Source organism: Suncus etruscus, chromosome 1 (assembly GCF_024139225.1).
Source record: "Suncus etruscus isolate mSunEtr1 chromosome 1, mSunEtr1.pri.cur, whole genome shotgun sequence".
Taxonomy (NCBI): Eukaryota; Metazoa; Chordata; class Mammalia; order Eulipotyphla; family Soricidae; genus Suncus; species Suncus etruscus.
The window spans coordinates 148,441,987-148,465,227 of record NC_064848.1 but is presented as its reverse complement, the minus strand read 5'-3'; the positions used below and the strand labels follow the sequence as shown (position 1 = coordinate 148,465,227).

The 23,241-nt window shown below is 45.7% G+C and overlaps 1 protein-coding gene and 1 pseudogene across 1 annotated transcript in view; both read left to right on the top strand.

Moving 5' to 3' along the window:
* Positions 1-22,775, top strand: part of ZC3HAV1 (zinc finger CCCH-type containing, antiviral 1) — a 48,361-nt gene extending 25,586 nt beyond the window's left edge. Inside the window, exons 4-13 of the mRNA XM_049782921.1 lie at positions 6,000-7,118; positions 7,792-7,866; positions 8,953-9,076; positions 11,554-11,731; positions 14,730-14,859; positions 16,461-16,563; positions 18,572-18,659; positions 19,338-19,468; positions 20,539-20,672; positions 22,466-22,775. Coding sequence (XP_049638878.1) covers positions 6,000-7,118; positions 7,792-7,866; positions 8,953-9,076; positions 11,554-11,731; positions 14,730-14,859; positions 16,461-16,563; positions 18,572-18,659; positions 19,338-19,468; positions 20,539-20,672; positions 22,466-22,728 — 2,345 coding nt within the window. The 3' untranslated portion in view covers positions 22,729-22,775. The remainder of the gene's footprint in view (positions 1-5,999; positions 7,119-7,791; positions 7,867-8,952; positions 9,077-11,553; positions 11,732-14,729; positions 14,860-16,460; positions 16,564-18,571; positions 18,660-19,337; positions 19,469-20,538; positions 20,673-22,465) is intronic.
* LOC126029659 (uncharacterized) lies at positions 15,476-15,574 on the top strand (annotated as a pseudogene).
* Positions 22,776-23,241: the final 466 nt, after the last annotated feature.

Here is a 23,241-nt window from a genome sequence, read left to right as displayed (position 1 = left end):
GAGGTGGTTCGGGTCCTGGCACCCCATATGGTCCTCTGAGCCAGCTAATAGCAGTTTCTGAGTGCAGAGCCAGGAGTAACTCATGAGCACCGATGGGTGTGACCAAAAAGAAAAGAAAAGAAAACAGGCGAGGGGAGCAGCTTTGCTTTACCCAGAGGGCTGAGCTCGTGGCTCTGTGATATTGTGTGTGCCCTCTGTCTGCTTCCAGCTTGCCACACACCTGTAATCACCTGCTAAGCACCGAAAATCTCATATTTCCCCTTGCCCACCTTGCCTGTAAGTGTAGGTGGTTTTTGACATAATTATCATTGTAGTATAGGCCTGACTTAGTAATTTGACTTTTTTATGGTTTGGGGCTACACCTGGCAATTCTCAGGATTTATTCCTGGTTTTGAGCTCAAGGATCATTCCTGGTGGGCTCAGGGTTATATGGGTGCCATGGATAGAATTTGATTTGGCTGCGTGCAAGGCAAGTATCCAACTATCTCTCTAGCCCAGTGGTCGGCAACCTGCGGCTTGCGAGCCACATGTGGCTCTTTACACTTTGAATTTGGCTCTTCTGAGTGCTGGTTCTGAGTGCTGGGCCGCCTCTCCATAAGTCAGGACTCTTGCTCCTAGCCTCTGTTAGTGCGCGCCCTATGTGCAGCCCCTGTGGCTGGCTTCAAGAGTGTAAGATGATAACCAGTATCAACCCTAAACAGAGGTATTCCCCATCATCATCCTTTCTTTTTTTTTTTTTTTTTTGGTTTTTGGTTTTTGGGCCACACCCAGCGGTGCTCAGGGGTTACTCCTGGCTGTCTGCTCAGAAATAGCTCCTGGCAGGCACGGGGGACCATATGGGACACCGGGATTCGAACCAACCACCTTTGGTCCTGGATCAGCTGCTTGCAAGGCAAACACCGCTGTGCTATCTCTCCAGCCCCATCATCCTTTCTTAAACCTCTTCCTTTGATATTTAAAAGTCCACTGGATATGTACTTTTGTCTCTCTCTCTCTCTTGACCTGAAGACTCCTGGTATTGGGAATTGGTTTTAATAAAGAAAGAGGTGTTCTAGCTTTTTGGGTTCGAGGCAGAGAGTACAAGGTAAAAGGCCATAGACTCCATGATCATCCTTTCCTGGCTAGCTTGGTTTATTATTTCTTTCCTGCTACCCTGCTTCTTCAGACCAGGTTGGGTGGGGTTTAAAAATACAGTGCCTGGAGTGAACTTAAAACACATTTTATTTTGCACAAGAGTGGGCATCTTCCATGAAGGGATTCTCAACCCAGAGTTTTCTTTTCCGTGAATTCTCATGTTCAGAGTTCTCATGATTAAAGTTGTGAGCTAATGCCCTTAAATGCTGTTTTTCATATTGATTATGACTTTCTGCATAATATAAGTGCCAATCAGAAATTTTTTGCAAGAGTGGAAACATTTCAATATTTCCTTCTCAAACACAGCTATCCCAGAATCAGATTCTTTTTCTAACACATCCATCTTATGTCTCACTGTAAAACTACTTGTGAAACTCCCCTGCAGAGAAATACTAAATTAATAGAGAAAATGAACAATGTCTGCCAAATGCACAAGATTAGCTACCCATTCCTTGTCCAACTGGGGCTGTACAAAGTCAGAGTTCTGCTCTCACAGGAACTGCACTACTTCTTCCCTCTTGCCAACAAGGTGAGAGAGCACCCTTCCCCTGAACAGCCACTTCACTTCTTCATGGAGAAGATGCTAGTAGTGGGCATCCATACTGTCACCCAAGATGGTGAATAGCCTGGGTTTGATCACAATTGTGAATTTCACAAATTATCTTTACTGTGTCATCTGTCACAGAGTTTAGTTCAGCAGGGAGTTTTTTTTGAATCCAGTCTATCATACAATGAGTGGATACAATGTACGGGTGTGCAACTTCTGTTTCTTGTGACTACACAAAAGCACTGAGCCATGAACAGTGCATCATCTGTACATACATCAGCACATCAGATTATTATTCTGAGTGAAATGAGTCAGAAGGGGAGGTGTAAACACAGAATAATCATATGTGGCATATAAGAATAATAAATGGCAATATGGTAATAATATCTAGAGAAAATAGGGATGAGTGACAGGAGGACTAGTCCATGATACGAAACTTGCCATAAAAAGTGAGCTCAGGGGGCCGGGCGGTGGCGCTGGAGGTAAGGTGCCTGCCTTGCCTGCGCTAGCCTAGGACGGACCGCGGTTCGATCCCCCGACGTCCCATATAGTCCCCCAAGAAGCCAGGAGCAACTTCTGAGCGCATAGCCAGGAGTAACCCCTGAGCGTCACAGGGTGTGGCCCAAAAACCAAAAAAAAAAAAAAAAAAAAAGTGAGCTCAGTTAGAATAGAGAAAGGTACATTATGACATTGATAGTTGGAACATATCATTCTGGACAAGAACTGGATGCTGAAAATGGATAAGTGACATTCATGGTACCCTTTAATTAACAATATTGCAAACCACGATGTCATAAAGGAAATTTTGCAAACCTCAGTGTCATAAAGGAAAAGAGAGATAGAGAGAAACAATGCAAAATGCCTGTCCCTGACATAGAGGAGGGTGAAGGGGAAGGAAACAAGGGACATTGGTGGTGGGAAAGTGCACTGGTGAAGGGTGGTGTACATTCTATGATTGAAACTCAAGTATGAATAATTTTGTAACAAATATGCTTAAATAAAAAATATTTTTAAAATGTTTCAGGCACTCTATCATAATTCCTTTATGATATATCATATGCCTTTAACAAAGTGCAGTTTTTGTTTTCTTTTGTTTTGTTTTTGTTTGTTTGTTTTTGAGCCACTCACGGCGTTGCTCAGGGGTTACTCTTGCTGTCTGCTCAAAAATAGCTCCTGGCAGGCATGGGGGACTATATGGGACACCGGGATTCGAACCAACCACCTTAGGTCCTGGATCAGCTGCTTGCAAGGCAAACGCTGCTGTGCTATCTTTCCGGGCCCGCAGTTTTTGTTTTTGTGTGTATTTTAGTTTGGTTTCTTGCAGCACACACTAACGTGTCAATAGATTTTTTTTCCTTTCAGTGAAATCACTATTTTTCTCTGGAACACAGTTCTTGCTTTTAAAGATTGTTTAAAGGTTTTTCTCTTTTACCTGCTATATCTCCATATTGTAGGGTTTTAAATTTTCAGCACATATTGGTTATCAAGGGAAACATTTTGAAATGTTTTGCTTACTTATTATCAGAAATCAAAGCATTTTTCCTCGAGAAGGGTGTTTACTATCCAGATCTAACAAACGATCAGTGGATTAAAAAACTGTATTTCATGGTGGATGTTACTTCACATCTAAATTAGCTTAATCATAAACTACAGGGGAAAGGAAACACAATTTTTTTCGATGCTAGAAATTATTTCGTTTGAAAACAAATTATCTGCTTTTGCTCAAGATTTTGACAGAGAAACTTTGATTCACCTTCCAAGCCTGTTGAAAAATCGCCAAGAAAATAATTCTGATGTTGACATTACCTATTTTAAAACAGCACTTTTAAATATGAGGGAAGCTTTTCTCAAAAGGTTTCAGGATTTCAGAAACAGCAAAGCGGCGGCCTTTGTTAAAACACCTCTGGATGCTACTATAACAGAATTAAATTTTTCTCCCTTTAATATTGACATTGGCAACTTTGAAATGAAATTTCTGGATTTAAAAAACAGAACTGTGGAGCTCAAAATTTGAACATCTTTGTGCTAATTTAGAAAGATTGGAGAAACACAAATGTGAGTAGTTCACAGCACAAGTGGTCTGCTTTGAAGGAAGGAAGAAGGAGAAGGAAGATATGTTCATTTTTAACACCTGGAATAGTATTCCTGACTCATATAATCAACTAAAAAAGCTAGCGTTTGCTGTTCTTTCCTTGTTTGGGTCTACATATTTATGCAAACAATCATTTTCAAGCATGAATCTTATCAAGAGTAAATTGAGGGGCCCGGAGAGATAGCACAGCTTTGCCTTGCAAGCAGCCGATCCAGGACCAAAGGTGGTTGGTTCGAATCCCGGTGTCCCATATGGTCCCCCGTGCCTGCCAGGAACTATTTTGAGCAGACAGCCAGGAGTAACCCCTGAGCACCGCTGGGTGTGGCCCAAAAACCAAAAAAAAAAAAAAAAAAAAAAAGAAATTGCTCCTGGGGACCAGAGTGGTAACACAGTGGTAGGGTGTTGCCTTGCATGCAGCTGACCCAGGACAGATGTGGGTTTGATCCTCGGCATCCCATATGATCCCCAAGCCAGGGGTGATTTCTGAGTCTGAGTGCTGCCAAGTGTGGTGCTTCCCCCCACCCCACTCCCCAAAAAAAGAGAAATTGCTCCTGGCAGGCTCAGGGGACCATATGGGTTGCTGGAAATCTAACCCAGGTTTGTCCCAAGTTCGCCATGTGCAAGGAAACACCCTACTGCTGTGTTATCACTCTGGCCCCAGTGGTAGAATTTTCTTTAGGTTTCTTCTTTAGGTTTTTTTTTTTTTTTTTTGGGGGGGGGGCACACCCATTTGATGCTGTTTGATGCTCAGGGGGGTTACTCCTGGCTAAGCACTCAGAAATTACCCCTGGCTTGGGGGGACCATATGGGACGCCAGGGGATCAAACCACGGTTCTTCCTTGGCTAGTGCTTGCAAGACCGGCACCTTACCTCTAGCGCCACCTCTCCAGCCCCATCTTCTTTAGTTTTTTTTTTTTTTTTCCTGTTTTGTTTTTGGGGTCACACTTGGTGCTCCTGACTCTGCTCTCATGGATTACTCCTGGTGGTGCTCAGAGGAACCTTATGGGAAGCTGGAGGTTGAATGCACATATAAAGCAAGAGCTTTACCGACTGTAATATCACTTCAGCCCAGCTATTCTCGTTTGATTCTTTGACATAAGGCATTTCTTATGTGGAATCATGTAATATTTGTCCTTTTGTAACTGGTTAATTTCACGTTTTATGATGTTCTCAAACTTGGATGTTTTGTTTTGAGGCCATACCCAGGGATGCTCAAGGCTTACTAAGCACTTACTCAGGACTCTATGCTAAAGGTCGACACTCCTGGAGGTGCTAGTGGGGCCATATTAGGTGCCACATGTGGCAGTCAACTATTGCTTTATGCTCTCTCTCCCGCCTCTGTAAAGTCTTCAGGTTTTTTTTATTTGGGGGGGGGCACACCTGGTAACGCTCAGGGGTTACTCCTATACGTTCAGAAATTGCTCCTGGCTAGGAGGACCATATGGGATGCTGAGGATCAAACCAGGTCCATCCTGGATCTGCGTTTGCAAGGCAAATGCCATACCACTGTGCTATCGCTCTGGCCCCCAAGTCCTCAGATTTAAAAAATACCTTTTTTTTTTTTTTTTTTTTTTTTTTTGTGGTTTTTGGGTCACACCCAGCAGTGCTCAGGGGTTATTCCTGGCTTCACGCTCAGAAATTGCTCCTGGCAGGCACGGGGGACCATATGGGACACCGGGATTCGAACTGATGACCTCCTGCATGAAAGGCAAACACCTTACCTCCATGCCCCTTTTTTAACACTGATTTACCAAGTTGTTTATAATTTCATGTTCCGACATCAATCTCATCACCAGTGTGACCTTCCCTCCATGAATCTCCCCATTTTTTTTCACTCAACACCCCAGCCTGCCCTCCTGCAGGCACAAACAAGTTTATTTCCTATTGCTTGTTAAAATATAAAGGCAGATGGAACTAACAAAGCTTATTCAACAGTCAGTTTATGCTAATTTTTTCTATCTCGCAAGGTTGTTAACTGAAGTCATTGAGCATTTACTGGTCGTTGGTATGCGAGCTGAGCCTTCTGTGTTACTATTTAGGCTCACTGAGCTTGGGTGTGTTTGTGGGGCTGCTATGCAACATTCCCATCAGATCGGCTGTTTTTCTGCTGGGCTGACACTGTAAGGATATGGGGAGGTGTCTGCAGCCTCAGACTTTGTCCCTGTGGTTGCCAGTAGGAGGGTTTCCTTTCCTTCATCCTTTTCATTCCTCTGCTTTTCTTCCCAGGTGCTCCCATCTATCGAAGAGGGGGCCCCCCCAAAGGAAGAGACCAGAGCAGAGAGACACCCCGAGAAAGCTTCGGCAGCATAGAGTTCCTATCTTCGACCTTGCTCTCTGCACAGGGGTCCCGCACCCCAAGTCCTGACTCCCTGGGGTCTCCCCTAGATGACGTGTCCAGTCTCATTTCCCAGTTACAGAATCTGGAGAGCCAGGAGGGCTCTCCTCCTGTTCTTGTCTACCCAAAAGCTGCAGGTGTGGGGGCACCGAATTCAGCAAAAGGAAGCCAGCAGCAGCTGTTGAAGAATGGGGGTCCACATCCTGGTGTCTCTGAAGATTCCAATTCCTGTCACATTTCTAATGTGGACCCCAGGGTGAAGTGGAAGGGCCCAGAATCCTGGCTGAAAGTACAGGCTCCCAAGGGAGAAGTTTTATTTCCTCCTTCCTTTGACTCTATTGTGCCTTCTGCTCCCATCCTGAACCCCGAAACCTTTCAGGATATCTCCTTAGAAACAGAGATCAGGAAGAATATAAGTGCCCAAGGGAAGCTGGTAGATACCCGACAGGCCAAAGATCGGCCTTTCACCAGAGATTTCCACAACATAGCCACAGGCTGCAGAGAGAGAGAGAAAGTATCCCTGGTGAGTCCGAACCACAGGGCTTTACTGAAGAACCAGGGAAGTCTCTGCGACATAGAGACCTTGCTCGAGGGACATGGCCCGAATGAGCCTCTTTCCCCCCTTCTGGGTGCACATAACACAGATGTCCCTGCTGCCACAGGACCTTTGCATGACAAACTCAAGACCTTGGAAAAGAAGGTCAATGATTGGATGCTAGACTCCCAAAGCCCATTTCATGCTAGGTCCCAGATCTCCCACAGCACCACTGATGATGATAATCTTCACCTAGCAGCACTTAGTCCTGGAATACCCAGAGAAAAAACACTCAAGACTCAACAGAGTATTCACGCCCCAGTTGTGGACTTGGGAACCAAGGCCAAGGCCCCAAGTGGTCAAGCAGGTGGGCATGGAGCCTACTTTGGCTCCAGCCCAGCAGTCAGAAAGGGGACAGATGACTCAGGAGCCAGGACTGAGAAAAGATGCTCTGCTCAACCCCAGAAGAAGGAAGGTAAGTCCAGCTGTCTGCCTAAAGTGCCTCTCATGTTGTTGTTTTTTGTTTTGTTTTGTTTTGTTTCTTTGGCCACACCCAGCAGTGCTCAGGGGTTACTCCTGGCTCTGCACTCAGAAATCACTCCTGGCAGGCTTGGGGGACCATATGGGAGAATACTGGAATCCAACTGGGATCTGTCTGGTGTTGACCACTTGCAAGACAAACACTCTACCACTGTTCTATTACTTTGCCCCCTGCCCCCACCCTTTCCCCGTACCCCCCACCCATTCTTGCCCAAACTACAGCAATGCTGGTTCCATCCCAGAGAGTACAGGTGACTACAGGTCTTGGGTAAAACTGGAGCCACATGGCCCAGTGCTTTCTGTCTGGATGCCCCATCCAGTCATGGGCCTTGAGCCTAATGGGGTTGTAGAAAGTGGTTCATGGGGGTGTGCTAAGGCAGCAGATTTGGCCCCTTAGATTCCTCTGCTACATGGATAGAAGTATCCAGTCAGACTCCCAAGAACTAAGCCTAACCCACACGGGCCTCCTGCTGGGTGGAATTGGAGAGTGGGGAACAGCGTGCTCTCTGGAGCTCATTAGGGAGTTTCTGGAACAGATCCCTGGTTTCCCCCAGAGACTAGATTTGGGGTAAAGCATTAAGTTTGGTTTCTGGATGTCTCTTTTGCAGGTTCCATGGCAAAGGATGACGACAATAAGAATATAATCTGTCTCAATCACCTGCTTAAACAGTGCCCGTCTGCTCGTGAGTAACTCGACTTCATTCCAGGAGCTTTGTGAGGGTCTAGGACAGTGAGCCCTGAGCCCTAGGGGAACCTGTTGGATCACAAAAGTAGGCCCAAGCAGTGGTCACCCACATGGTTACATGTTGGGGTTTGCCTTTCTGATATATATGCCCCACCAGGCTGCTCATTTGGCCTCTTAATGGATGCTCTCCTTTTTTTTTATTTTATTTTTTGGCCACATCTGGTGGTGCTCAGGGGTTACTCCTGGCTCTATGTTCAGAAATTGCCCCTAGCAGTGCCCTAGGGCCCCATATAGGATGCCCCACCGTCTGTCCTGTATTGACCATGTGCAAGGCAAACATACTACCGCTGTGTTATCACTCTGGCCCCTGGACACTTGTTATTATCCAGCCTATGTTTATTTAGTGCCCATGCCCAACCCTCTACTAGTTAGACCAGGCATGCAGGCATGAACCCATGATATACCATCTGTTCAAGACAGCATCACATGCCTGTATAAGAAGGGCACGCAGAGCGAGGTGAGAAGTGGGGGTGGTGAGGACATACATGCCAGGTCAGTGTTGAGTGGGATCCAAGAACAGACCTTTCTGGAAGAGGCCAATTGGAGGTCAAGCTTTAAGGAAAACAATGGGAAAGCAAGTATTTAATCCCCATAGATCCACTTTAGGGGTGCAAATATTCATTTAAAATGACTTTGAACTTCCTGTGGAGTGTGTGAAAGCTTAGTTGTCTGCTGATTTCCCTAATTTTCCCTACTGTGACAGCGATTGAGGTCACACACACTGTCTTGGTGCTGGGGCAGTTGGTGTATTGGTCAGGGATTAGATTTTTGGTCTTAGATCTGCAGGGCAGTTGCTTCACCACTGGGCCACACCCCTGTACTTTGGACATTTTGTTTTCTGCTGAGTCTCCATCAGGGGTGAAGGAGTGTTGGGATGTGGATTTTTGAGGTGCGCAGGCTGAGAGGGAAGAGGTGCTCATCTGCAGCGTGGCATGGTGGGACAGGAGGCCTCGTGGGGCGAGTCGGCAGTCAGCAGGATACACTGGGATCAGAAATCCTCTCACAGCTTTTTTTGTCTTTGTAGAAAACTGCCACAAAGTGCACTTCCATCTGCCCTACCAGTGGCAGATATTTACCAGAGATGCCTGGAATGAACTGCAGCCTTTGGAGACAATCGAGAAGATGTTTTGTGACCCCCAGAAATCTATGTAAGTTGGTGCTTAGACTCTGGCTTGTAAAAGTTCTGTTGTCTGTGACCTCAAAAGTGCCAGGCTGGGGGCTGGAGCGATGGCGCAGTGGTAGGGCTCTTGCTTTGCACGTGGCTGACCCAGGACAGACCGCAGTTCGATCCTCCGGTATCCAATATGGTTCCCCAAGACAGGACCGATTTCTGAGTGCATAGCCAGGAGTAACCCCTGAGCGTCACCTGATGTGGCCCGAAAACCAAAAAAATAAAAAGGCTGATGGAAAAGAGGAAGAATAAGAGCAAGAAAGAGAGATATTCATTCTCTCACACAATCAATTACCACTCCTTTGGAGATAATTTTTTTTTAATTTTGGAGGAAAATCACACTGAATTAGGCGTGGGGATTCCTGTGTTGTTTCTGCCACCAGGGGGCGCAATTATCTGTTCTCCTGTTTAGGTTGTAGTTGGATAGGGAAGGCCAATTCCTAGTAGGCCTTCGGGGGCTGGATAAGACAGTATAGGGCTCTTGCTTTGCACAAGGCTGACCCAAGTTTGATCCTCAGCACCCCATACGGCCTCCTGAGCACTGCTGGATGTAGAAAAAAACAAAAAAACCCCTAAAAAGTAGACATTTTATTCATTTATTTGTTTGTTTGTTTATTTATTGTTATTGGGCCACACCCGGCGGTGCTCAGGGGTTACTCCTGGCTGTCTGCTCAGAAATAGCTCCTGGCAGGCATGGGGGACCATATGGGACACCGGGATTCGAACCAACCACCTTTGGTTCTGGATCGGCTGCTTGCAAGGCAAACACCGCTGTGCTATCTCTCCGGGCTCTTTATTTATTTTTCATTCTTTGATTTTTTTTTTGGATTTTTTTGGGATCACACCGGCAACGATCAGGGGTTACTCCTGGCTCTACGCTCAGAAACTGCTCCTGGCAGGCTCGGAGACCATATGGGATGCTGGGATTCGAACCACCTCCATGCAAGGCAAACGCATTACCTTCATGCTATCTCTCTGGCCCCCCAAAAATAGACATTTTAAATCTAGCACTGTTGCATTGGAGGCTGAATGATTTGGGTGATAATCTTGTGATTACATGAACTCATACCAAAACTGTCCTTAGGGAGTGAAATAGTTTCTTTCCCTCCCTCCCTCCCTCCCTCCCTCCCTCCCTCCCTCCCTCCCTCCCTCCCTCCCTCCCTCCCTCCCTCCCTTCCTCTCTCCCTCCCTCCCTCCCTCCCTCCCCAAATTCAGCGGTGCTCAGGGATTACTACTGTCCCTGCTCTCAGGAGTCACTGCTGACAGGCTCAGGACTGTATGGGATGCTGGGGATTGAAAGTGGGTCGGCTTTGTGCAAGGCAAATACCCTACCCGCTGTGCTCACTCTGGCCCCCATGAGTGAAATGGTTTCTAGGTGAGAACCACTTTCGTGTATGTTCTACAACCCTGTAATAGAGCAGTAATTCTCTAAGATCTCTCACAGTACTGAGTGTGTTAGAGCTATTTGGATCATAGTGAATAATATTTTCCATATTAAAATAGGAACTAAAGAGCTGTGGTTATATTACAGTGGGTAGGGTGTTTTCTTGCATGCGACTGACCCAAGTTTGAGTCCCTAGCATTTGCTTATGGTCCCTTGAATCAGCCCTGAGTAGGCCTTGAGCATTGCTGTGTGTGGCCATAAACAAAAATCAAAATTGAATATGGGCACAGTGGATAGAGTGTTTGTTTGCCTTGCATGAGACTGACCTGGGTTCGATCCCTGGCATCCCATATGATTCCCCGAGTCTGCCAGCAGGAATGATTTCTCAGTGTAGAGCTAGGAGTAACCCCTGAGCACTGGCAGTTGTGCCCCCCCCCCCAAAAAAAAAAAACCCTGAAATACTAACCATTTGTTGTTGGCTATATTTTTTTTCTGTTTGTTTGTTTGTTTGTTTTGGGGCAATACCTGGTGGCACTTGGCTCTGAGCTCAGAAATTACTTCTGGCAGGCTTGGGGAACCATATGAGATGCCGGGAATCAAACCCGGGTTGGCTACATGCAAGATAAATGCCCTACCCACTGTGCTATCTATTGCTCTGGCTCCCTTAAATTTACTTTTTGTAACATTGAGATAATCACTTTGTGAACACCGATTATTTTATTTTATTTTTTTTCGGGGGTCCCCATACTCGGCAGAGCTCAAAGGTTACTTTTGGCTCTGGGCTCAGAAATCATTCTTTCAGGCTTCGGGGGGAACCATATGGGAAGCAGGGAATCAAACCTGCTTTTGTCCTGGGTCGGCTGAGTGTAAGGCAAATGCCCTACTACTGTGCTACCACTCCGGACCCATGAGGACAGATTCTAATTTTTGGATTTACTTCGAGAAGAGCAACATTCAGGAATGGGAGGGCAAGTGACATTATCTCTGTGTTTTTCTCAATGGTCCTTAAAGACCAGGTTCAAAAATTAGTTGAAAGGAGTGTTTTGCTAATGTTAAATGCTTGTCTCTAGCTTTTCCATCGGGAATCGCACAATCAATTTTCAAGACATGACTTGTAATTCTGACTCCATCCGTCGCATTTCCACACTTTCATCAGTCAGATCAGTCAGCGCAAAGGAATCGCTCTTTGCCACAAAGTGGATCTGGTACTGGAGAAATAAGACAGGTACATGGATTGAGTACGGGAAGGTGAGTACCTTTGTTTCTTGGAAGCTCTTCTTTCAATGTTCCCCTTTTGTTTTGATTAGAGCCACACCCAGCAGTGTTCATGGCTTACTCCTGGCTCCACACACTGGGATCACTCCTGGGAGGCTCTGGGAACCGTATATGGTTCCAGGAGGCTCAAACCTGGCTCAGAGACATGCTGGGCAAGCACCCTGCTCCTTGTCCTCTTTGGACCCCAAATGTACCACTTTTAAGAACATGTGTGTTGGGCCCAGTGGCTTCGCATGGGAAAGGCTAGGATTTGATCCCAACTTCTCATGGTCTCCAAACGCTGTTGGGTATGTATTTGGGAATGCTTTTAGTCTGCCTGGGTGTGCTCCTGCCAGAGTGGGCATATGGTCTCCCCCTGTCTTTTTTGAGAACCAGAACATTTCCCATGAACCTCTTCTCACATTCAGACATTTCACTTCTGCCCTACAGAAGACCATATCTTCACATAGGGACATGGGTGAGGATGTGTGTCTTTCTTAGCCATTACATTTGAATCCCTGAAGTAAGATAGAGAGTATTGAGATCTCTAAGCTGAGAAGACAGGGCAGGTGCCTTTATTTGGCTTTTGGAGCAAAGCTTTCTTGCAGAACTTTTTTATTTTTATTTTTTTGGGCCACACCCAGTGAATCTCAGGGATTATTCATGGCTATATGCTCTGAAATCTCCCCTGGTTTGGGGGACCATATGGGACAACAGGGATTGAACTGCTGTCCGTCCTGGGTTAGCCACGTGCAAGATAAATGCTCTACCACTGCACCACTGCTCTGGCCCCTTTTTTTTTTTTACTTTTTTTCTTTCTTTTTTTTTTTTGGCCCCTTTTTTTCTTTTTTTTTTTTTTTAGCAGTGCTAAGGGATTACTCCTGACTCTACACTTAGAAATCGCATCTGGCAGGCTCATTGGACCGAATGGGATGCCAGGATTTGAACCACCATCATTCTGCATGCAAGGCAAACACCCCATCTTCATGCTATCTCTCTGGCCCCCTTTTTTCTGTTTAAAAAAATTTTTTTTTAAAGAACTTCCTTATTCTATTTCTTGGACAGGGTTAGATTCTGTTAGCTTATTTTTTTTTTTTTTTTTTTTTTTTTTTTGGTTTTTGGGCCACACCCGTTTGATGCTCAGGGGTTACTCCTGGCTATGTGCTCAGAAATCGCCCCTGGCTTGGGGGGACCATATGGGACGCCGGGGGATCGAACCGCGGTCCTTCCTTGGCTAGCGCTTGCAAGGCAGACACCTTACCTCCAGCGCCACCTACCCGGCCCCTAGATTCTGTTAGCTTAAGTAACCAGTGTAGATGCTGTTACGTTCTGGAGTCAAAGGATGAGACCACACAATTGAAATAAAGCAAAGCAGGGACCGGAGAGATAGCATGGAGGTGAGACATTTGCCTTGCATGCAGAAGCACGGTGGTTCGAATCCCGGCATTCTATTTGGTAAATTGAGTTTGAGACCCCTGCAAATGGATCTTCGCCTTGTTAGTCCTCAATGGAAACTTAACATTATTTCAACAAAATGGAGTCCCTTCTGCTCTAGTCTTCACGACATGAAGTCTATATACTGGGTACAAATGACTTGGTCTCCTAAGTCTGTCATTGCCACTCCATAAAAAGAGCATTGCAGAGAGTTGTCTTTGGGCATTGCCCAGCCTTGGGCCAGCTTCTTGCAGTGAACACAGACAGCTCTGTCCTCTAGCTCAGGATGGAATTCGGTTGGAAAGCGGGCAGGCGTATGTCTCTTTGAATACCATTGCTAAAGCCAAATGCTTGATAGTGATGGGAGAGGGTTCTAGAAAAGCCTGTCCCAGATGTTTAATTTTGTTAGGGTTCGAGTTGACTACCCGAGTCGGTGCTGAGAGTCAAAGACCACCTCCGATAATGCAAGGTGCAAAAGGAAGTTTATTCGACTAGTCGAGGTCCAAGTCTCATCCAACTAAGGGAGTTTTTTTTTTGTTTGTGTTTTTGGATTACACCCAGTGACTTTCAGGGTCTGGCTCTGCACTCAGAAATTGCTCCTGGCTTGGAGGACTATATGGGACGCTAGGGTCTGTCCTGGATCAGCCGTGTGCAAGGCAAACACCCTACCACTGTGCCACCACTCCGGCCCCAAACTAAGGGAGTCTTGACAAGGATCCCGAGTTAAATCTGCAAGCAGTATATAGAGAGCTTTACAGGCTTCAACAACCACACATTTCATTGGTTGATACAATAATGCAAGCATTTCAGCCACTTGAACAGAAATAATATAAAAAAAATCACATCATGTTTAGGGTGGATGTCCCAACTTACTGCTGACTCAACTTTGTGTCAGGGGGTTTGAAGTGTCACATTCTCTAAAAGATTGGTTAAGGTTTGATTCCTACCGAGCTCCCAGACAGGAAAGGCAGTTCCCATTCCCATGTCCAATTAGGTCAGGGGGGACAGTTCCAGTTGTAGAGATCCACAGAAAGTAATTCACACAGTGAAAAGGTACAAGAATGGGTTCAGGAAATCCAGTGCTCAAGCAAGGAATTCAAACCACAAAAGCTTTCTGCTCCTAAGATGGAGTACAGCTCAGTGGAAGATGGAAGAATGAGCCCCAGCTTTCCTCAGACCTTTGCTTTTATTGCCAAGAATCAGGTACCACCCTAGGATGGGAGCAGAATACCAAATAAGGAATAATCCAATATACTATCACCCTAGGGTGGAGTACAATAATTGATTAGGGTAGGATCAATAACACAACAGGGGTTCTTATCTGGTGGGACAGTCAGACCCACATAGTTCCTCTTTTTCAGCTGAACAGGAGGGCTCTTGCCCTTTTAGGTTGAGTACATTTTGTGGTTTTATCTTTGGGTTAGTACTTTCTGCCTATGGAGAAGTACTAGAGTGGAAAGATATTTTTCAGTGGCTTTACTGGGGATTTAGGACCATGTTGGTCCTAGGCCCAGGGTGCTTTGTTTCTCACAATTTATGTGTTTTATTTCCTGACCAGCGAGACAATCAGGGCTGTAAGGCTGCGAACGTTGATTCCACTTACCTGGAAACCATCTACTCCAGGTCTTCAAAAGACGTGGTGCTGACCTTTGTGGTGGGCCAACAGACTTACGAGCTGAATTTACGAGGTAAGTTTTTGCCCTGTGCAGGCGAACCTGTGAAGGGAACTGTGTAATGGTATGGCAAAGACCTCTCTTGGCCCTGTCTGTCCTCTGTGAATAGATGGTTGGACCATGAGTTCTGAGAAATTGTCTACTCCACTAGGCTGTTTATCAGGGTTGCGGGGCTTCTGGCTGGGCAGTGGCAGGATTTAGAGGTGCTATGATACAAAAGATGCAAGAGGGGAGGCTTCTACAGTTCTGGCCCTTCCTTGTCAGAATTTTGTCCACCTGAGTTCTGTCCATTGTGGAAACAAGCCTTTATTTGCCATTGTGCTGAGGGTTTGAGACCCTGTGGCAGGGCCTGTTGGCTCGCTTTTGAAGATCTAGCTTGAAATCAGGCAGGAATGGCCTTACCATGGAAGCTCCTGCTCCCCTTTCTACACCCCTGGGACATTCCCAGGACTTAAGCTTCAACTTAAGGTTGATACAATTGAATCTTCTATTCACTCTTGCAAGACAGGTGGTTTTTTGGTCCTTCAGCCATACTTCTGGTCCTATAACTTGCCTTTTTTTTGGGGGGGGGGGCACACCAGGCAGTGCTTAGGGGTTTCTCCTGGCTCTGCTTTCAGAAATCGCTCCTAGCATGCTCGCTTTGGCACCACATATACTAAAAATTGGAGAGAAGATTAGCATGGCCCCTGTGCAAGGATGATAGCAAATTCGTGAAGCGTTCCATATTTTAAAAAAAAAGTGAAAAAGAAATCACTCTTGGCAGGCTTGGGGGACCATATGGGATCCCAGGGATCAAACCTGGGTATGTCCCAGATCAGCCTCATGCAAGACAAATGCCCTATTGTTATGCTATCACTTGGCCCTATAATTTGCTTTTTTTTTTTTTTTTTAATTTTTTTTTTGGGCCACACCCGGCAATGCTCAGGGGTTACTCCTGGCTGTCTGCTCAGAAATAGCTCCTGGCAGGGGCGGGGGACCGTATGGGACACCGGGATTCGAACCAACCACCTTTGGTCCTGGATCCGCTGCTTGCAAGGCAATCGCCGCTGTGCTATCTCTCCGGGCCCATAATTTGCTTTTTAAAGAAGATGATCAAGAGCGATTAGAAGACTCTAGTTCCATTCTTGGTGACGCATACTGTACATCAAGTTCATCAAGAGTAGTGCTTGAGTGCGGAACCAGGAGTAACCCCTGAGTGAAGCTGGGCGAGGAGGTTCCCTCAAACAATAAGGTATCAGCTTGATCTTAGATCTACAGCATGCCTGTGCTAATCATAACATCATTCTAGATGTCATTTCATGATAGAAACTTGACAGTTCAAGCAAGTTATTTCCAATATATCATCATAGATGGTTTAGAGCAGCCTTTTTGAAAACTCATTATCGAGATTTCTTCTTTATCATCTAATGCCAGTTAATTTGCCTCTGTGCTTCCTTAGAATCAGGGCCACGAAGGAGATGAGTTTATTGAGAACAAATTCAATCCAAAACAGTCCTCTGTTCCCTCCAGTACAGCTTGCCCAGCCATTTTTGCTGTGTGACCATCCTCTGGAAGGTAACTGGGAATCATTTGCTAGAGTAGATCCGTAATTCTGGCTTTCTTTTTACTGTTGACAGCAATGATTCAGACCAACATCAACACCAAAGCCCAAAAGAAAGTGCTCAGAAGACCGGTCTTTGTGTCTGCGTGGAATGTGGAGCAGAAGATAAGAGGGCTGGCGTAAGTCTGAGTGGGAGCCCAGGTTTAGGAGTGGGTATGCCTGTGCCCATAGCAGTTCTTTCCCCATACTAGTTCTGCTCCTGACACCTCCCCTGTTGGCATCGAGGAAAGGAGTCTCCTTCGTGGCCCCTTTACACCTTCCCGAAATTCTTCTCCAGCTCAGAAGAGTCAGTAAGTTCTCCCATTCTAATTGTAGTAGTTACTTCTAGAAGACTTTCCATTTTGGACCTCCACCCCCAAACCTCTCCTTGCCACATGCTCAGCTTCTGAAAGTTCCTAAAATATCTGCATGATGAGTGTGATATAGTGGTACTACGCATGACTAAGTGAGCATGTAACTAGAATGCATTGAGAAACCTGTGTGTAGTTGGGGCTGAAGTACCGACTTGAACAAGGAAGCTCAGCAGAGATTCATTTGCTTGGAAATAGAGTCAGAGCAGATAGATATCATCAAAAGAGAAGTGAACCTGGCACACTTCTAAAACAGAATTATCTTTCTTCCTTTTTAAATAATATCTATTTTTTTAATTTTTGGTTTTGGGGTCACACCCAGAAGTGCTCAAGGGTTCCTCCTGGCTCTATGCTCAGAAATCGCTTCTGGCAGGCTCGGGGGACCATATGGGATGCTGGATTTCGAACTACCGTCCTTCTGCATGCAAGGCAAATGCCCTGCCTCCATGCTATCTCTCTGGCCCCTTGTAGTCAGGTTTTACTTTATTTTATATATTTTTTTGGTTTTGGGGCCACACCTGGTGACTCTCAGGGGTTACTCCTGGCTATGCACTCAGAAATCGCTCTTGGCTTGGGGGACCATATGGGACTCCAGGGGATGGAACCATGATTTGTCCTAGGCTAGCTTGGGCAAGGCAGATGCCTTACCGCTGTGCCACTGCTCTGGCCCCGTGTAGTCGGGTTTTAGTCATAAAAAAATACACACACCCCTTCAGTGCAACCTTCCCACCACCAATTCCCTCCATCTCCTTCCTCCCCCACCTCCTGCCTGTATCTGAAACAGGCATTCTATTTCTCTCACTCACTACCATTGTCATAATAGTTGTCAGTGTAGTTATTTCTCTAACTGGACTCACCACTTTTTATGGTAAGCTTCATATCATGGGCCGATCCTTCCAACCCTCATTGTCTCTGGGCATTATTATAAAAATGTCTTTTATTGGGGCCGGAGAGATAGCACAGCGGCCTTTGCCTTGCAAATAGCCGACCCAGGACCTAAGGTGGTTGGTTCGAATCCCGGAGTCCCATATGGTCCCCCGTGCCTGCCAGGAGCTATTTCTGAGCAGATAGCCAGGAGTAACCCCTGAACAACGCCGGGTGTGGCCCCAAAAACAAAACAAAACAAAAAACAAAACAAAAAAAAAGTCTTTTATTTTCTTAAATCCCACAGATGAGTGAGACTATTCTGTGTCTATCTCTGTCCCTCTGACTTATTTCACTCAGCATAATGGAATGATTTTTGTTTGATTGGGGAGTTCCCACATTGAGTCGTGTTGGGGAACTAACTCTTGGATCTGTGCCTGGCACCAGGGATTGAGTCCCAGCCTCCCACTTTCAAACCCTGCTCTCAGCCTATGAAGTTATTTTGCCAACCCAAAACAGATTCATCTGCTCTCCTCAGTACAAATCCAGTATGGCATATGAGCTTAAAATGCAGATGAACTAGGAGTCAACCTCTCTCGAGGTGAGGCGAGGCGAGTGCTTAGGGAAATGGGTTCTGGAAATTAAACTGGTTGGTCATGTGGGTCATGTTCAAGGACAGTGTCTTAACAAACTATCTCTTTGGCCTTGGGGAAATAACATGGAACTCACCAAATAACAAATGTCCAATGCCATCTATTAAAAACATGTCTGCTTATACAGGGAAGTACCTGGGTGTGAACGGAAGTGACACACAGAGAAAGCATTTTTAGACACCTTGTCTTGGTGGGTGGAATCAGGGATAGGAAGAAGCTTGGGTACAGAGACTGACGTAAATTTCTTCACTCACGTATAGCCCTTCACCCGTGAAGACCGTATCAAAGTGTTTAGCCTCGGACTCTCTTCCCCAAGTGGACACCACCCCGGACTTGGATCAGTATAAGGTACTGGATTTTACCCTTTTTGGTGGGTATGTTATAAAATGGTGGAAATACCGTGTTAATAAACGTGTATGTCAGGGGATGAGTGGTTGAATGGACAAATGACTTCTGCAGAGATAGGAATCCGGTGCAAATGCAGACAGAGATAACCTGTGAGCCTGTTCCCGGAAGGGCAGCTGTTCTGTTGTATGCCTCATTGTTTTGGGGTATAACCACACACTAGCTCTTGGGGTGCCCCTGAGGGAAAGGTGCTGCATTTGTGTGGAAAAGGCTGTGTTGTGATTCTGAGCTCTAGAGCTTATCCAGTCAAGTGTTCCTGACCCACTGGGACCAGGTTCCCCTAAGTTGCTCCAGCTTCCCCTGCATGCTGTGCTGTCCACCAGGGGTCTTTGGATATGTGCTATACCCAAGTGAATGTACTGAATCAGATGTCGCCAAAATGGCTTCCCTTTTTGCCCTTTGTCCTGCTGTCAACCTGCACAGGTGGACCTGGTTCCATCTGGTTCTGTGTTGGAACCAGCTGGCAGAGATAGCAGCCCTGAACCCACTTAGCCCACCCAAAGCCTGAGAAGCCCCTAGTGGGTTGTCCCAGACACAAGGGCCACAACATCAGGACAAAGCCTGCCTCCTGGCTCTGTACTTCACATTATCTGTTATGCCTTTTTTTTTCTTTCTCTGTAGTTGTTAGAGCTTGATAGCCAGGATCCGGAGTATGTCCAGGTGAGCAAGAATTTTAAAGCTTCCATGAAAAACTTCAAGATTGACAAGATACAGAAGATCAGTAATAGAAAGCTTATGGATGCCTATTTAAGGTTAGTGGCCACACTCTGGGGCTTCTTCATGTGCTGTTTGCTGCAAGGATTTATTATTATTTAAGAGTTTTATTCATGGCCATTTTTGAGGACTCTAGTTTTCTTTTATCTTGAGTACCTTTTCCTTTCTCTGTCTGTCATCTCCCTCCTTCCCTCCCACCTTCTCTCTCTCTCTCTCTCTCTCTCTCTCTCTCTCTCTCTCTCTCTCTCTCTCTCTTCTCCCTCTTCTCTTCTCTTCTCTTCTCTTCTCTTCTCTTCTCTTCTCTTCTCTTCTCTTCTCTTCTCTTCTCTTCTCTTCTCTTCTCTTCTCTTCTCTTCTCTTCTCTTCTCTTCTCTTCTCTTCTCTCCCCTTTCTCTCTCTTCTCTCTCTCTCATACTCAGGAATGTTAAACAAGTGTTCCACAGCTGATGAAAATGGGAAATGAGGGGCCGTGAAGGTGGCGCTACAGGTTAGGTGTCTGCCTTGCAAGCGGATGGACCGCGGTTCGATCCCCCGGTGTCCCATATGGTCCCCCCAGCCAGGGGTGATTTCTGAGCGCATAGCCAGGAGTAACCCCTGAGCGTCAAACGGGTGTGGCACAAAAACAAAAAAAAAACAAAAAAAAAAAAGAAAATGGGAAATGAAACCCAAACAATGAGCTTTTCCTTACAGTGTGTGTTACGAATTACTGTGTTTCCCCAAACATAGGACCTATTTACAGGTTTCCTTCCGGGTGAAATATTAGGCATCCCCTGAAAATAAGACCCTGCACGGCTCTGTCTCGGAATGACAATTAATTTACTATAAACTGATAGCTAGGGCTACACCGACTGGCTACTGTAGAATTCAGTTAGTCTGGTTTGTGATAACTACCATACCGTACACAGGTAATAAATTTCCTTTATTTTCATTTAACAGTAAATGTGTACTATATTCTTTTTCATGGAAAAATAAGACATCTCCTGAAAATAAGATATAGTGCATCTTGGGGAGCAAAAATTAATATAAGATACTGTCTTATTTTTTGGGAAACAGGGTAGAAGAACAGGAATTTGATTTTTGAAGTGACATCCCCTATTTATTCTATTAGGAAGAAAATGGAGAAGTCATGGTTCCGGGAAGAAACCTTATTTTGTACACCATTACGCAGACATTTGGCCTCAATCTGTGCGAATAATTTTGACTATACCTTATCTGTAACTTCAAATTGCAAATATGGAATAGGTTTGTATTGGAAGAAGCCACGAGCGGGCTAGGGTGAGGGAAGCAGAATTGCTGCTGGTCTCCTGTTCAGATTTGAGCTGTCTTGGAGACAAGCTCAGGTTCAGGAAGATTAAGAGGGTCCCACATAGGCGCTGCTCTTGCCTTTTCTTTCCCACGGAAGGACCATAGAGTTTCCTAATGTTTATACCTCACCTTTAGTTGCTCCCACACTCTCATTGCCCTTTCCCCTTTTTTGTGTTTGGGTCACACCCGATGGTGCTCAGGGTTACTCCTGGCTCTGTGCTCAGAATTCGCTCCTGGCAGGCATGGGAACCACACGGGATGGCGGGAATTGAACCAGGGTCCGGTCTAGGTCGGTCTTGTGCGAGGCAAACGCCCTACCCCTGTGCTATTGCTCCATCTCCATGCCCCTCATTTCTACCTGTGACTATTGAGTGCCTGGCTGTTCCTACAAGGCCATGGTCTGATCTTTGCCCACTTGTTGGGTATAAGCAGAGCCTCAGGCTCCAAAACCAAGCCCTGGAAAGATGCAGGTCTGGAAGCAAATGTCAACACAGAAAATAATTAGCACTATGAAAGAGGGCAAAAATGGGTTAGGAATTCCAACTGCAGGATCCCACCACACAAGCCTTCTACTCCAAAGAAGGAAAGCAGCTTAGTGGGGTAAGACTGAAGAATGAGCCTTTTCCTTCCTGTAACTCAGGCTTTATTAGCAAGAACTAGGCCACATTCTAGGGTGGAGAAGGAATACCAAGTAGCGAACCTGATAACCTCATTACCAGATCAACCCTGGGGTGGAGTATGAATACTGATTAAATAGGACCAGTAATCTTACAGTTGGGGAGTAGAGTAGAAAAGGGGAAAGTAGGGGTTAGACTAGAGCATGGTGCCAAGTGGTAAGGCATCTGCCTTGCCCACGCTAGCCTTGGGTGGACCTCGGTTCAAACCCCCCCCCCCACGTCCCATATAGTCCCCCAAGCCAGGAGCGATTTCTGAGCGCATAGCCAGGAGTAACCTCTGAGTGTCATCAGGGTGGCCCAAAAACGGGGAGGGGGAGGAGTGGAGGGCCAGAACGATAACATAGGGATGGGGCATTTGTCTTGCATGCTGCTGACCCAGGACAGACCCAGGTTTGGTTCCCGGCATCCCATATGGGCTCTAGCATCTGCCAGGAGTAACCCTTGAGTGCTGCTGGATGTGGCCCAAAAATCAAAAGAAAAAACTTCTGAGCACATAGCCAGGAGTAACCCCTGAGCGTTACCGGGTGTGGCCCAAAAACCAAAAAAAAAAAAAAAAGAAAAGAGGAAAGAGGCATCTATCTTCCCATCTTGGTTTAGGCTGGGTTCCCTGAGGACTGAATTCACTTAGGTTGACATCTATAAAAAATGTTTACAGCGCTAGAGTCCAGCATGCGGTGCTTGCCTTGCATGAAGTAGACTGGTTTTGATCCCCAGCATTTCATATGTCCCCCTTCCCCCCATCCTTCCATGAGTCATTTCTGAGTGTAGAAACAGAAGTAACCTCTGACCATTGCTGAGTATGGCCCGAAAACTGGAAAAAAAAAAAGTAAAAAATAATCTTTCCAGCTCTTAATTTTTATGTGTGTGTATGTGTGGGGCACACCCGGTACTAAGCAGAAGACACTCCTGGTGGTGCTCTGAGGACCCTGTGAGGTGCCAGCGATTGAGTTTGGGTTGGCCATATAGCAAGCAAGCTCCCTCCCCACTATATTATCCCTCCAGACCCACCTGACGTTCATTTTTAACCTTTTCCTTTCCCCTAATTGTTTCTAGGAAATTACTTCATGAAAGATGCCCTTCGTTCCCATAAAGAGAACACGAATGGCCCCAAGGTCAATGTTATGATTGTTGCCCAGGTGCTGGTTGGAAATTTTGTTCAGGGAAATCCGATTATTAAGAGGCCTCCTTTGGGCTACGACAGCTGTGTGGATACGGTGCAGAATCCCTCTGTTTTTGTCATCTTTGAGAGAGACCAGATTTGTCCACAATACGTGATTGAATATTCTGAAGTCGAAAAACCTTGTGTCATTTGTTAGAAACGCCACTCTGTTCCCTTGCATCTGTAACCAAAATTGCCCCCCAGGAAACAGCTCAGCTTTTATGATGCTTTGCCAGGTTATCAGATATATGAAATCAGATATATGAAAATCAGTAGTTCCCAGATGATACATAAGATATTTTTAGAAATCTTAAAAAAAAATTGGAGGTAAGGCGTTTGCCTTTCATGCAGAAGGTCAGTGGTTCGAATCCCGACATCCCATATGGTACCTCGAGCCTGCCAGGAGCGATTTCTGAGCATAGAGTCAGGAGTAACCCCTGAGTGCTGCCAAGTGTGACCCAAAAACCAAAAAAAAAAAAAAAAAAAAAAAAAAAAAGAAAACAAACAAACAAACAAACAAAAAAACCCCACCTAAACCATTATTTGTAGGGGTAAGAGAACTTGGAAGTAGTATTCATTTGGCACTGGGATTTAACTCAGAGCCTCGTATTTGCAAAGCATGTATTTTTATCACTGAGCTGTATCCTGAGGTGTTACAAGTTTTTCTGTT